Here is a 15,198-nt window from a genome sequence, read left to right as displayed (position 1 = left end):
GATATTGACCTAGTTTGGAATTGGGTCGCTCGGGTTCCTTTGATGTGGCATTTGAATCAAACCACATCTCTACGAGTTGGTGAATATCGTCACTACTTTGAATAAATCTTGTATCTCGCACTGCCAGTCAAAGTTAAAACCTTAAAACGCAGTAACTCTGTGCATTTCATACATAGTTAAGTTACCACATTTTTCTTTTGATTGACAGAACACCTACGAGTTTTTTCAAAGTAGTCATGATAGGTTAACTTACTTAAAGCATCTATCTACAGCATGTTTCATATTTCATTCGGAATAAAAATAATAAATCTGCAGATCAGGGCCAATATCATTATGTGACTGGCACGGGTGTTTTGGTGGAGAGCGAGTTATAATAACGGTGTTTCCTTTGGCCGCGATACGGCAGTAAGCGGCCGGTCCGGGCTCGCGCACCACGCTATCACGAACGCCGTGGAAATAGCGACTACTTACCTGATAAACGCAAATTAAAAACGCTGACACAACTATTCTAAAGCTATACTTATTCATAGTGCATAACACAGTGAGTGCCCATGCTCCCATGCAAACACATTTTCTGTGAAGAGCATTTAAAATCGCAGTTACATAAATAACGGGAAACTGGACCTTAAGTAGTGTATGATATTTTGTTTTCTTACATATACATGTCTTTGTGTCTCAGCCTTAGTGACCATCAATTGCCTACAAGTGCAGTAAAAATTTAACTTATGCGGCTACGATAGAAGAATATCGACTATGGATTTATCTGGTAAGTTAAAGTAAATATTTAATTGAGCGATCAATCGTCCAGAAAGCGAGGCGAGCGATCTACCTATATGCCTAACAGTAGGCTAAATTGCCAATAACTGGCCTCATCAGAAAATAATAGTTAATTCCATTACCTAGACCACTACTGGGTCACGTAATTTCTGAGGTATATATTTACTGAGAAATGGTTAGTAGGTATCACGATTATTTCATTTAAAACTTGTTTGTTATATTATCGCTTATTATTGGAGGTAGGAAGGCGGCAGTGATTGGTAATAAAGTACCTGGTTGTCGTTGTGACCATCAAGACGTCATCTTGGAGCCACTATTTTACAAGCTTTTATTTAGTTTCACCTGACCGTTGTCTGTGTGTAATCAAATCTTGCAAGTTAAATTTGATCCACTTCCCGGTTTCCGATTGAGCTGAAATTTTGCATACATACCTTAGGTATGTAAGTCGGGTGACAATGCAATATTATGATGTCATCGAGCTGATCTGATGATGGAAACCGGAGGTGGCCATAGGAACTCTGTGATAAAACAACGAAACCTAATTGTGTTTGGGGTTCTTAGAATTGTCTCAATGAGTATTAGTTGCCTGTGGAAAAACAAGTACAGTCGGTGATAAAAGCTTGTACCAAAAATGAAATTTTTGCCAAAAACTTATTTAGATAAACGACAATCCAATAATCAGAGTTATTGACAATATAAATTCTTGTTTGCTTCTGTATTATCACTTATTATTGGAGGTAGGAAGGCGGCAGTGATTGGTAATAAAGTACCTGGTTGTCGTTGTGACCATCAAGACGTCATCTTGGAGCCACTATTTTTTAGATAAACGACAATCCCATAATCGGAGTTATTGACAATATAAATTCTTGTTTGCTTATTATCACTTATTATTGGAGGTAGGAAGGAGGCAGTGATTGGTAATTGGTAATAAAGTACCTGGTTGTCGTTGTGACCATCAAGACGTCATCTTGGAGCCACTATTTTTAGATAAACGACAATCCCATAATCGGAGTTATTGACAATATAAATTCTTGTTTGCTTATTATCACTTATTATTGGAGGTAGGAAGGAGGCAGTGATTGGTAATTGGTAATAAAGTACCTGGCTCCAATTTCACCACGGTGACAGGTGCGACAATTGTAAAACATCACTGTTGCTGACGTCACGGGCATCCATGGGCTACGGTTACCGCTTACCATCGGGTGGGCCGTATTCCTGTTTGCCACCATCATTGTTTTATCAAAAAAAAACTTTATTATATCGGAAAAAAACAGATATTTCTCTTGCTAAGTTTATGACAATTGTCACAAGAAACACTACAATTGTCACGAAATCCCGACATTTTCTATCAAAAGCTGTCAAAAAGTGTCATCCGCTTGTATTACAAGTTACAAGCTTTTGAGAAACGGGCCCCTGGTCTGTTCTGTTTCATACATTTTGGCCGGTCCATTTTCTATGGGAGAGAAAATTCTTATGTCGTAATATCGTTACGTATGTCTTGAGGTTGGATAAATTAATAATTGAGGTAGGTCAGGCACGTAAAAGGATCCTCTATTGAGTTAAATAATTATCGAAAATGGAAATCATCCGTCCAATCTATTCTGAATCGAACTATCATTGTTGACAGCAGGTAAACTAAAATTATTAGTTCAACAGTCGCACTTTTAACCCGCTTTATAGATAACCTACCCGACTTCCAGACTAATCAATTATGAGAAAAATAAACTTGTTTCAGCTCAAGAGGTTATCGACGGGATTCTCTCCAAGGAGGCCGCCGAGACTCCATCCGACTCGGCCAAACAAGAGGAACTAGACCTAGAGCTGCCAAAATGGTTCGACGAGAAAAAATACAACCAGTGAGTATAACTTTAATCATCATCATCGTCATCAATTATTAATTATAATAAACGTAGCGTTAAGCCTACCCACCACGACGCGTCGCCGCCACCTGGCTGACGACGGTCCAGAGAGATCTGAAAGAGACCGAGATGGATGCAGCAACAGCGCAGGATAGAGAAAAATGGAAAAGACAGACAAGGAGAACTGACCCCAGATGATGGAAAAAAAGCTTAGGAGAAGAAGAAGAAGATCAATTATTAATCGCAACAAATAATTAATTTTTTTTCTTTTACAAACCTGGATTTGATGAGATGAAATTATTGTTAAAATAGCAGGCATATCCCGTTTTGAATTTTATTGCTTCTTCAAAGATTTGAGCTCCAGTAGGTCATCTCATCTGGGCCCATAACCTATACAAAAACAATGGCATACTTACAAGGCGATACGTCAAAAATATTAAAAACGTTGTACCTACCTTAAATATAAGAATTCATTAAGGTCAGAAAACAAAAGTTGTCTCAGCTTAATTCATAATTCTTTATTGCAACCATGGTACAGGCGCTCACCGATAATCCCATGCGATTATATAATTCCTGCCGACTAATTAAGTATAGGTGCAACGAATGCAGTACGATTATGTTGATATTATGGTTTTTGATACGCGTCTTTACACTTGACCTTATTTAATATATTATCCCAGTCAACCTACAGCAGACCCGGTGTCATCGCTCCGAGTCACATTTAAAACTATATTTAGCAAACACAATACATGTTGCTATTTTCTCTGAATGATCTGAACGTAGGTATGTAGTTACTTGGTATGCTTGAACTGTCGCGTTCCGTATACATACATAAATAAACAATAAAACCGTATTGGATTGAATCAGTATTGGTTGATCTAAATTTACGTGTACAGTCGTGGTTTTATGAGCACTCATACATTTCGTGTTTTATGATAGGTTGGATTTATTTTCATTTTAATAAGATAAGCTTTCCTTTCACTAGATAACCAGTAAGGTACCTAATAACTGTTTCTAATCTTCAGCGATAAATATCACGGTGGCAAAAAAATAACTCCATTGCCGTTGCCAGGGAGGTTTTGGAATTATACTGAGCAACTTTTACTATGGGACCAACCCCGAAATCGTAAAAAAAAAATTACTCTCCCATAGAAAATGGACCAGCCAAAATGTATGACACAGCCAAATTTTTTTTTCGCGATTTTGGTGTTGGTCCCATAGTAAAAGTTGCTCAGTATAATACCAAAACCTCCCTGGCAACGAGAATGCAGTAATTTTTTAGCCACCCTGTATAATACTCAACTAACATACTTATATACTCATCACGCACAAGTATTTAGAGATAGGGATAAAGATCTTTATTTGCATCTAAGTAAACTTTTACATTACAATCATTACATGGTAACGTTTAGGTACATGGACCCTATAATATATTATAGTAGGGTATCGAAACATATTCTTAATATGTATGTACCTATACATTATAAGTACTAAAACTAATCAGTTTAATTAAACTTTCACTTGGCTTCTCACGTAAGGTGACGTAAGCGCATCGAATAAATAAATTTGATTTTATGATTTTACAAATATGGTTGAAGAGAGACTGGCAGTAGCCGTTATTAACAATTTTGAACGGTACGGTAATATTTTTTAACAATAAAATAATAAGTAATAACCGGCTTCACTTACCAGTTTATGTCATAATTTCTATCGTAGGTATATTGAAAAGTCATCTTGTCTAACCTGGGGGGCGATTTTTGAATTTCGATCGTGCGATTTCGTCACTCGGAAATCGGTGGAAACCGGTGAGATGCTAATTTTTGAAATACGAGCGATAGAAATTGGGAATCTAGTGGTATTGGCCACTCGTTTTCTATTCTATTAGTAGAATTTAAATGCCTAGTAGTCTGCTAGTAGTGGAGACATTATTCAACGAAATACATGAAATCGAGCGGTCGAATTTCAAAAATCGGCCCCCTGATAAATTAACTATATGACTTGTGTTGTGGTACGCTTTCCAAAAAATATAAATTGGAATCGGGAACATACAAATTGAAACTCTTCGCAATTTTGAAGTCGGTTAAAAAATATGTGTACCTATTGTTTGCAGAGGCCGCCGCTTCTACTGGGACAACTCCTTCTCGCTGACGACGTCGATGATGATGGGGCTGCTGGCCGTGCTGGCGGTGCCCTCCATCCTCAAGATACTCATTAGCTCGCGCCGCTCCTCCTCGCTGTACACCAGCTACAAGCGATACCTCTCCACTATTCTACACACCAGCTCCTGGTTTGAGTGTGAACTCAAACCGGGTACGACGTAAGTACTATACTGTCATCTTCTATCTGACCTGAGAATAAAGTAGTTTAACTCCCCATAGATGTGGCTGCCATGTGTGGTTGATGTGGAAAAAATATATAATAATGCTGAAATAAACATTGTAATACTTGTAATGCACCCATCACCCATTAAGATATATCATGTGGATTAAGAGAAACAGTTTATTTTGCTGGGGGTAAAAGAAACAGTATGAGTTTCTCTTGCCCCAATGTTTATCGTAGCCCGTCTAACCTTACTCATGTTCGATAATTGGGCGATAAAACGTGTATATCCTTGTTGTATCATGAAGCCTCGGGAACGTCGACTATGGTCCATGAGTAGGTTGAAGAACTGTGTGCTTCACGGACGTCGAAAAATATTTCCTTACGATTGAAAATTCTTGAAAATCTTTACCATTTACTTACTTCACTGGGTCAGTGACCCAGAAAGGATCTTGTTGTCCTCTGACACAAAAGACATTTTTAAAAAGTTAGCTAGGAACCGATCCGTACTGCCTGGCTTCTGAGTAACAATAGTAACATGATTCAGCTGACAATATTAATTCAAGTAAATACTGATGACTTACCTATAGGTTAATTTAGTCCAGCTTTGATTCCCTTTTTTTTTTCATGCTTGTTTTTAGGGCCTGGAAGTCGCTATACACGGTCCGCAGCCGCCACCTGAAGGCCGGGCTCGCCGCCAAGCTGCAGGGCCTGGGCATGGTCTCGCAGCGCGACATCGCGCTCACCCAGTTTGGCTTCATTGGATTTTCCATCCTCAAGCCGGACAAGTTCGGAGTGCGGCAGACTCAGGAGTTCGACTGGGACGCCTATTGTCACACGTGGGCTGTTATTGGACATATGATCGGGCTGCAGGATAGGTGAGCACAATATTATCAATCAAATTAACATTTGTATTCAAGGCCACCGCTAAATCTTCTATTTGCCTCTCAATGTACCTGGTACCTAATACTTAAAGGTCAGTCCGAAATTGTCGGTTCTTACCTTGGTGAATCGGAAAACAACAAGATCTAAACACGAACTATCTAAGTATAAAGCTGGTGAAGCGGATCCAAGCACTGAATCTACGTCATATTCCTTCCATGTATTTCTGTATGTTAAAAACAGATTTTGTGAAGAATGTGATTAGCCCCGTTTAGCAATAGGCAATAGTTAGATACCATTGTGTAGCCAATGCCATCTAGTGAAATTAGATTTTATCTGCAAGTTTAGTCCAGTCCTTTACTCTCAAACTTCTTTGCAGATACAACCTCTGCCGCAGAAACATGGAAGAGACCCGGCAAGTCTGTCAGGCGATCCTCGACAGGGTTTACACTCCGTGCCTGGATAACGTGCCCGAGTACTTCGAGCACATGGCTCGAGTGATGCTCGAGTCCATGTGGTGCATCAACCCTACTATCAACGTCGAGTCGTCTTTATACGCAGTGAGGCAACTGGCGGACGTGCCGGGGTACATCTACACTGAGGCCGACAGAATTGATCTTCAGAGGAGAATTAGAGAGAAACTCAAGGGAAAACCGATAGATTCAGGTAAGAATAAATTTTGTGACCGTCTTTAGGATGTAGCTTATACAGATATAAAAAACGCGAAGCTCTATACCCACACGAGTATACCATCGGGACCAAAAATGTCATACAATATGGCATTGTCATGTTAGTTTTAAAATCATTAATATGACCTATTTTTGTACTCAGGGCATAAAAGGTACAGTACTTGGAAAGCTACAACAATTTATAAAAAATAAATAATACGCAGAATTACTTATATAAATATCTTGTTTAATTATCTTGTTTAGTACGAGGGAGTACTTAACGAGGTAATGTGATATTTTATCTCTACAGATAATGAAATATGCTTTCACTATTCAACCTTTATAACATTCACATAAGATTTCATTTGGCCCGGCTTGTAATATAATTGTAAACACTTGTATCAACCAATTTATCTTTAGCTTAGCGGGTACGTCAGGTCCCAAGTAGCACAGATAGCTCTATAACTACTCACTTTTAGTTCTATCTAACGCTCTGTGCGTATTAAGACACTTATAAGAGCACACTCGTGGTCTTACGGCTGTATAATAGATCTCAGTGATATTTATATAGCTTAGGGCTGATTAAAAGCTGCATTACGGCTCTGAAAACTACCATTAATACGCAAAGAGTGATATAAAGGTATATTTGCTACGACCCTATACAGCTTTAAGGGTTATCAAATGCTTTAACCGTTATAAGGTCTGTTTAGTGGATAAAATTACGCCATGTGCTGTATAAGGAGGTAATTGTGGACTTTTATTACGTTGACTTATTAAGGGAGCACAAGTGAACTATTATGAAGCTAATAGACGTATAATGGAACACATGTGACACATAATGCAGCTTGTCGCTGAACGTGTTTACCGCTAAACAGCTTTTATTACACTGACTTTTAAGGGAGCACGAGTGAACTAATATGAAGCCAATAGACGTATAATGGAACACATGTGGCGCATAATACAGCTTATCGCTGAACGTGTTTACCGCTAAGCAGCTTTTATTACGCTGACTTTTTAAGGAAGCACGAATGAACTATTATGAAGCCAATAGACGTATAATGGAACACACGTGGCGCATAATACAGCTTATCGCTGAACATGTTTACCGCTAAGCAGCTTTTATTACGCTAACTTTTAAGGGAGCACGAGTGAACTAATATGGAGCCAATAGACGTATAAATGGAACACATGGGGCGCATAATACAGCTTATCGCTGAACGTGTTTACCGCTAAGGGGCTGTCCATAAATTACGTCATCGATTTTTGACGATTTTTGACCCCCCCCCCCCCTATAATCATCCAAAAATCATGCTTCAAATGACCCCATTTCCTCCTACTTCATGCTACCGTCATCCGATGTCCAGACCCCCCCCCCCTAATTTGAAATGACGTAATTTATGAATAGCCCCTAAGCAGCTTTTATTATTCTGACTTTTTGAGGAAGCACGAATGAACTATTATGAAGGCAATAGACGTATAATGGAACACATGGGGCGCATAATACAGCTTATCGCTGAACATGTTTACCGCTAAAGCAGCTTTTATTTCGCTGACTTATTATAAGGGAGAACGAGTGAACTATTATGAAACCAATAGACGTATAATCGAACACATGTGGCGCATAATACGGCTTAGCGCTGAACATGTTTACCGCTAAGCAGCCTATTATACTACCATTGGGACTGTCTGCATAGCGGCTGTTAAAACGTTCACAAGATGCCTTTTAACTGTTTAGAGGTTCACTAGTGTATCGAAATAACGACTTGGACTTTATAGTGGTTCACTTAAGTATCTTTATCAGATATATAACAGTCGTATGCTGCATATAAGAATTTTAACGGTTCACGTTGCTTTTTAACATTGACCGCCATTTTATTGAATATAACCTACAAAATTGAAATTGCTTTTTCAACTTTTAAGGGTAACAATAAGGTTTTGTGCCTGAGTTCTTAACCTAAATCATTAGTTTAGTACTTCCTATGACGTATTATTAACTTTTTTTCTCATAATTCTGTCCAAACCACTGAAATAGTTTTTACACATAGCTTATTTATATCATTCATTTAAATAAATACTGATTATTTTCGTGGCGCACTGAAATTTTCTTAGATAATGTATATATATAATGTCAATAAACTTGCATTCCCAAACATCTTTCTCGCATTAATATATAAAAGATCATGTACAAACATTTAACTAAACACTTTAACAAAATGACTTATGGTGTCGTTGCGCTTAACGTTTTTGCTTCAATATAAATATGTTCACCTCTGCGTTCGTCGTCACTATACTAAATATAATAGCTGATTTTTAAGGCAGAGGTGTAAAAGTATGTTATTAATTATCTTTTATTCAGCCCAACGTCAATCTTTCCCGGTATTAGGGCGCACATGTGACATATTAGCTGAATATAGGGTAACTGGTGGTCTCTTACCCAATCAATATACACCTCTTATAACTCCTGTTACCCCTTATAATTCCGTTAAATTGCTGCTACAACGCTCTTAAGTAGCTATGTGAACTTAAGGCTGCCTAATTTGTGCCCATTTAAGAGTTATAAAAGCTGAAAAGACGCTTAAACAGCTCTTATGCAGCTCTTATATTCCAGCTTCAAGCGTATTCGTACTTCATTATGCGACTGCTATACAGCTAATCTGTGCTACTTGGGGTAGGTACAGCAAGCTGCAGAGATAACTGAGCCCCCTGCAAACAAGTGTATATGAAGGGAGGGTCAGTTAACTCTGCAGCTTACTGTACATGGGTATACATATTTAAACTAACAAAAGGTAAATAATGAAAAGAACAGTTTCGCTCCTATATCAAATCGTCAGGTGAGAAGCAAAACTCAGTAAACTAAAAACATAATTAAACAAACATCAACCTTATTTGAGTACTAATATGGTTCCCTTGTGGGGGTAATTAGTGCGAGTTTAGCTTGTCACCTGACGAAATGCCGATTTCCTATAACTTTTGAGAAAAAAAAACACATTATTATTACCTAACAATATTTGCAATTATTGTAATTAAAGTAAAATAAATAGACCTAGGTATCACAATGAATTTTCTTTAGAATTTACTTGCAATCTGATACTTTGTATGTACAATCAACTGTAAAAATATGGGTGGCTCTTATGTTGGCTACAACATATTTTTACAGTTGACTGTACGGAGATATCTAACCCATAGCGAAATACAGGTATCATAGCAAACTGTAGCAATTTCAAAATGATTTGTTAATTAAAGTACCTATTTGATTGTCGCAGGCGTGGACTCTCGTGAGCTGATCTCGGCGCCGGCCGTGGAGGGGCTGCCGACGCGTGCGCCGCGCCTGCTGCACCTGCGCGACTACGAGACCATCGACCAGGCCCCAGAATACAGCTCCCTCCCTTTCTGGTCCAAATACAATTTGAACTTCGGCAATCTCATCATGTTCTTCCACACCACTTTTCTGGGCCGCATCTACTTCAAACTCAACTATTTCCACAGCCTCTGGTTGATGAAGTACTGCCCGTATCTGGCGTTCTTCAAGTTCGGAATAAGGAATTCTTTCGTTAACATGTTTAAGGAGGATCCTATGGATGATACGAAGCCGAAGCCTAATACGGAGTACAACAAACCGAAGCCTCCGGAAACGTGGTTTAGAATAATTTTAGGCGCATTTTGGTGAATTTATGGTTTTTAAATTTGATGTAAATTACCATAAATTATTGAATCTTGTCTTACGCTTGAACAATCGTAGTTTAAGTGGTGCAGGGTGACTCGACGAAGCATGTTATTGCCAATATAAAATAATTAAATACTATTTTGACTGTTGTAACATATCCTTATAAGAGCAATTTATAATGCCAATTATTATACTTTAACCGACTTAAAAATAATAATTTTATTTTGTTTATATTTGTTTTAAAATAGAACTTTGTGGTTGACAGATTTTAATGTTTACATGTATCATGTATAATAATTAATTTTAGAACCCCGAATGATGGGCTAAAGTCGGTTATTGAAAATTATCATGTATTTATTTATTTTGTAATTACTAATTAGGAATAACCATTATTATTCTCTTTATTTATTTTTCGTCTTAAGTTAGGTTTGTTATAATATGAATATAAAAGTAAAATATAAAAACACTTACAAAACAATAAAAAATACATATAAACACATTATAAAAAACCTAACCTAGGGTGCCGCCGGCAGCGGAGCTTGGCCCAAGCTGCCGGTGGTCAGGGCCGCAGAGTGAGGAACCGACGTACTATACGCGCCGTGTCCAATATTACCGCCTTCTGCATCTGACCCTTGATCCAACCACCCAGCGAGAGTCTCTCTAGGTGTTGGTCGAGACTCTTCGCTATGAGACCGTTCGCTGACACAACTATCGGAACAATGATCGTCGAGTCAACATCCCACATGGCGGTAATCTCGTGAGCTAAGTCTAGGTACTTGCTGGACTTGTCCTTCTCGGCCTTCACGAGATTCTCATCATGGGGGATGGTGACGTCGGCGAGCACGGCCCGGCGCTGCGATCGGTCTATCAGCACGATGTCAGGCTTATTGGCGACAATAGTCCTGTCAGTGATGATAGATCGATCCCAATAGAGCGTGGCACGACCATTCTCGAGAACAGGCGCAGGTAAGTACTTGTAGTACGGTACTTCGCGGTCCACAAGGCCGTATAGAAGAGCAAGTTGCTGGTGAATAATCCTGGCTACGAGATTATGTCTGTGCAAGTACTCACCGTTAGCAAGATGAGAACAACCGGAAATGATATGCCTGAGTGACTCTCCGGGACGGCGGCATGCCCGACAAATGTCGACCGTACCGTCCTTCAGGATATATTTCCGATAGTTGTTCGTCATCATCACTTCGTCCGCAATTGCACAGGCAAAACCCTCGGTTTCTCCGAAGAGGTCCCCGAATCGTAACCAGTTCACCGACGCGAGCAGGTCCACATCGGGTCCCGTGAGGGCCTTGTAGAACCGCCCGTGTAGCGCCTTACTCTCCCATGCCGCCTTGCGATCCGCAGTACTTAGTACCACAGGTTTGCGCCAGTTCTCGTTTGCCAAGGAGAGCGGCGTGAGGTTCCTGTCTACTGCCACCACATCACGATGCATCCCACACTCGTTGTTAAGGAAATAATTCCTGAGATTGTACACCTCGCGGTTGTGGAGATCCTTGGCGTTTAGGAAGCCTCGGCCTCCACACTTCCGTGGGATGTACAATCTCATAACTGACGAGCGTGGGTGTAGCATGCGATGTGTGGTGAGCAGTGACCGGACCCTCCGATCCAGGGCGTCCAGCTCGGTCTGAGTCCACCTTAGTATGCCAAAGGAGTATGTGAGAAGAGGCATTACCCAGGCGTTGAAGGCGCGCACTTTGTTGCCTCCTGACAAAAGACTGTTAAGGACTTTTGTGAGCCGACTGAAAAAGCGCTCCTTCACCGACCGTCTAATACCCTCGTCCTCAATACCCAACGACTGTGACATACCAAGGTATTTATAGCGCTTCGGCCGCGTACGCAACCGGAGCTTCGTAACCAGTTGCGATCGAAGACTTTTTCGGTCTTGTACGAAACCAGTTGCGATCAAATACTTTTTCTTCTCATACGTAACTAGTTACGATCGAACACTTTTCGTTTTTGTACGAAACCTCTCGACCGTTCATAGGTACCAGCAAAGACCTTCCTTAATATAAAGTACTGTACACGTTATACACGTAGGGCAGCCTTCGCCCGCCGTGACAAATCACGCTCACTATACTCCGCTCCGCAGATTGTCACGGCGGGCGAGGGCTGCCCTCCCTCCGCGCCTCCGTTTTCGGAATTGCTCTCTAGGGGTACGTGGATAGTACGTGGCGTGTAGGACGGAGCCGTACTCCTAACAGAAATACGTCTACCTTACCACTTAACTGACCTGTGTACCAGTACCTACGTGTATAACGTGTACAGTACTTTATATTAAGGAAGGTCTTTGCGGGCACCTATGAACGGTCGAGAGGTTTCGTACAAAAACGAAAAGTGTTCGATCGTAACTAGTTACGTATGAGAAGAAAAAGTATTTGATCGCAACTGGTTTCGTACAAGACCGAAAAAGTCTTCGATCGCAACTGGTTACGAAGCTCCGGTTGCGTACGCGGCCGAAGCGATTTATAGGTCTCTGATTCAGAGATAGACCTGAAAGACATTGTCTCAGAAAGTTGTAAATTTGTTGAATTTACAACCTTCCCCCGCTGTACATGCATAACCGCACATTTATCGACACCAAACTCCATGTTGATGGCACTACTGAAGACTTCGGTGGTTTTCAGTAGCTCCAACAAGCCTTGGGTATTTGGTGCAAATAATTTGAGGTCATCCATGTACAGAAGGTGAGAAATAACTTCACCCTCTCTCCGAAGCCGGCAACCTAGTCCCAAATCCTTCAGCAAGGTGCTGAGGGGATTCAGAGCTAGGCAGAACCATAGCGGACTCAGACTGTCGCCCTGAAATATTCCTCGCTCAATCCTTATAAAATCCTGTGGGCCAGGTCGGTCATCCCCGCCTCCTGGTTGACGAAGGACTGTGGTCCACTGCCCCATACACGCGCTTAGGAAGGCTCTCAAAGCTGCATCAACTTTGTACAGCTCTAAGACCCTCCCCAGCCATGAATGAGGCACCGAATCATAGGCCTTCTTGTAGTCAATCCAAGCGGCTGAGAGGGCCCCCTTGGTCCGCCGGATTTGTTGGCAGATGGTCATGTCTATGAGGAGGAGCTCTTTAGTACCACGGGACCCAACCCTACATCCATTTTGAGCAGAGGCCAAAATATTGTTTGCGACAATGTGCGCGTTGATTTTTGCTCTCAAAATGGATGTAAGGAGCTTGTAGAGTGTAGGCAAGCATGTGATGGGTCTGTAGTTCTTCGCTTCCGTGGTACTACCGGACTTATAGAGCAGGAAGGTGACACCAGTTGTTAAGGAAGGTGGGAGAGAACCAAGTTCGAGGGCTTGTTGAAATTGTGCTGCTAAGTAGAATAACCATTATCATTATGATGATGGGTTGACGATGTTAAGTTCAAGTTCAAGTTTTTTATTGTATGTAAGAATCAGGTTACATTGTAGGTGGAATATACAATTACATATTTAGTTACACCGAAACTTTACCTTTTCAGGTGTACATACATTTACAGTATACATATTTAGTTACATATTAGGAACACTCATGATAAGCTTAAATAATCATTTATACAGTAAAAACATTTTTCTATAAGCCAAATTTTTATATTTGTTTTGAAATGCTCAAGTTCCATGTCTTTAAAACGATTAGGTAATTTGTTGTAAATTGTGATACACATAATATACGCATTTTTAGCAGTGAGCGACAAATTAACATATGGCCTAGGTAACCTGTGTCTGTATTTAGGTCTTACTACACGAGTACCCAATGATATATTTTCTGTGAACAAATATTTATATTTGTGAACAAAAACTGAAACTTCATAGATATAGACACAGGGGAAAGTAAGAATTTTATTTTGTATAAAATATGGACGGCATGACTCATTGTCAGTCGGACTAATCGAAAAAATGGCTCTAATACAGCGTTTTTGAACAATAAAGACATTATGTTTGTCTGTGCAGTTTCCCCAGATTACTACGCCATACCTTAAAATAGAATTTACATAACCATTATATGCTATTAACGCTGCTGGAATAGAAACAGTTTGACTCACCCTTTTTAAGGCAAAAACAAAGCTATTTACCTTGGAACATAGTTTATCTATATGTTCCCTCCAGTTGAATTGATTATCAATAAGAATACCTAGAAATCGTGCATGTTCTACTTCTTTTATAGATATATTGTCATATTGTATGTTTAGCTGTTGTGAATTGCCTTTATGTGTATGAAATTGAATGTAATTAGTTTTCTCCAGATTTATTTTCAAATTATTTCTATCTAACCATTTAATTGTAAGAGCAAGTGTTCTGTTAAGGTCATCATTATAAGTTAAAAGATCTGTACATTTCACAATTATTGATGTGTCATCTGCGAATAATAGACTATTATGTGGAAGGCTTTTGGGCATATCATTTATATAAATAATGAATAGCAGGGGACCCAGAATACTGCCTTGAGGTACTCCATAATGATTATTGACGAAAGTTGATCTATAACTATTTAGAGACTTAGTTACTGGACAGTATTTTATGGTCTCTACACATTGGGTTCTATCACTTATATACATTTTTATCCATTCAAGAGCAGGACCACGTATACCATATTTGTATAACTTTACTAATAATCGTTTATGACATACAAAATCGAAAGCTTTACTCATATCTAATAATAATACAGTTACCGGAATCTTATTATCTACTGCATCTAGAACATTTTTTACCAGTTTAAATGTGGCTAAGGAAGTACATTTAGATTTACGAAAACCATGTTGGTGATCGGATATTATATTATATTTATCAAGGAAACTTATTAATCTACTAAACATTACTTTTTCATATATTTTGGAGAAAACTGAAATTAAGGTTATTGGTCTGTAATTTCCCATATTAGTTTTATCGCCCTTTTTATGAATCGGCTTAACCACAGACTTTTTCAATATATTTTTATAATATTGAATAGCAATATTAGCAATTTAATTTATTATAAGCACAATATCATGTAACTTTAGATTTTATCGAAGTTGTAATAAAATGTTGGGACC

General features: G+C 39.4%; 1 protein-coding gene across 1 annotated transcript; it reads left to right on the top strand.

The window, feature by feature from the left end:
- Positions 1–606: 606 nt before the first annotated feature.
- Positions 607–10,464, top strand: LOC134799980 (uncharacterized). Its single transcript, XM_063772411.1, has 6 exons — positions 607–766; positions 2,513–2,633; positions 4,747–4,953; positions 5,597–5,833; positions 6,217–6,503; positions 9,769–10,464. Exons 1-6 carry the CDS (start codon positions 754–756, stop codon positions 10,170–10,172), a joined length of 1,269 nt encoding a protein of 422 aa, XP_063628481.1. The 5' UTR covers positions 607–753; the 3' UTR covers positions 10,173–10,464.
- Positions 10,465–15,198: the final 4,734 nt, after the last annotated feature.

The sequence above is a fragment of the Cydia splendana genome, chromosome 19 (genome assembly GCF_910591565.1).
Source record: "Cydia splendana chromosome 19, ilCydSple1.2, whole genome shotgun sequence".
NCBI classification, from domain to species: Eukaryota; Metazoa; Arthropoda; class Insecta; order Lepidoptera; family Tortricidae; genus Cydia; species Cydia splendana.
This window is presented reverse-complemented; position numbering and strand designations above follow the sequence as displayed.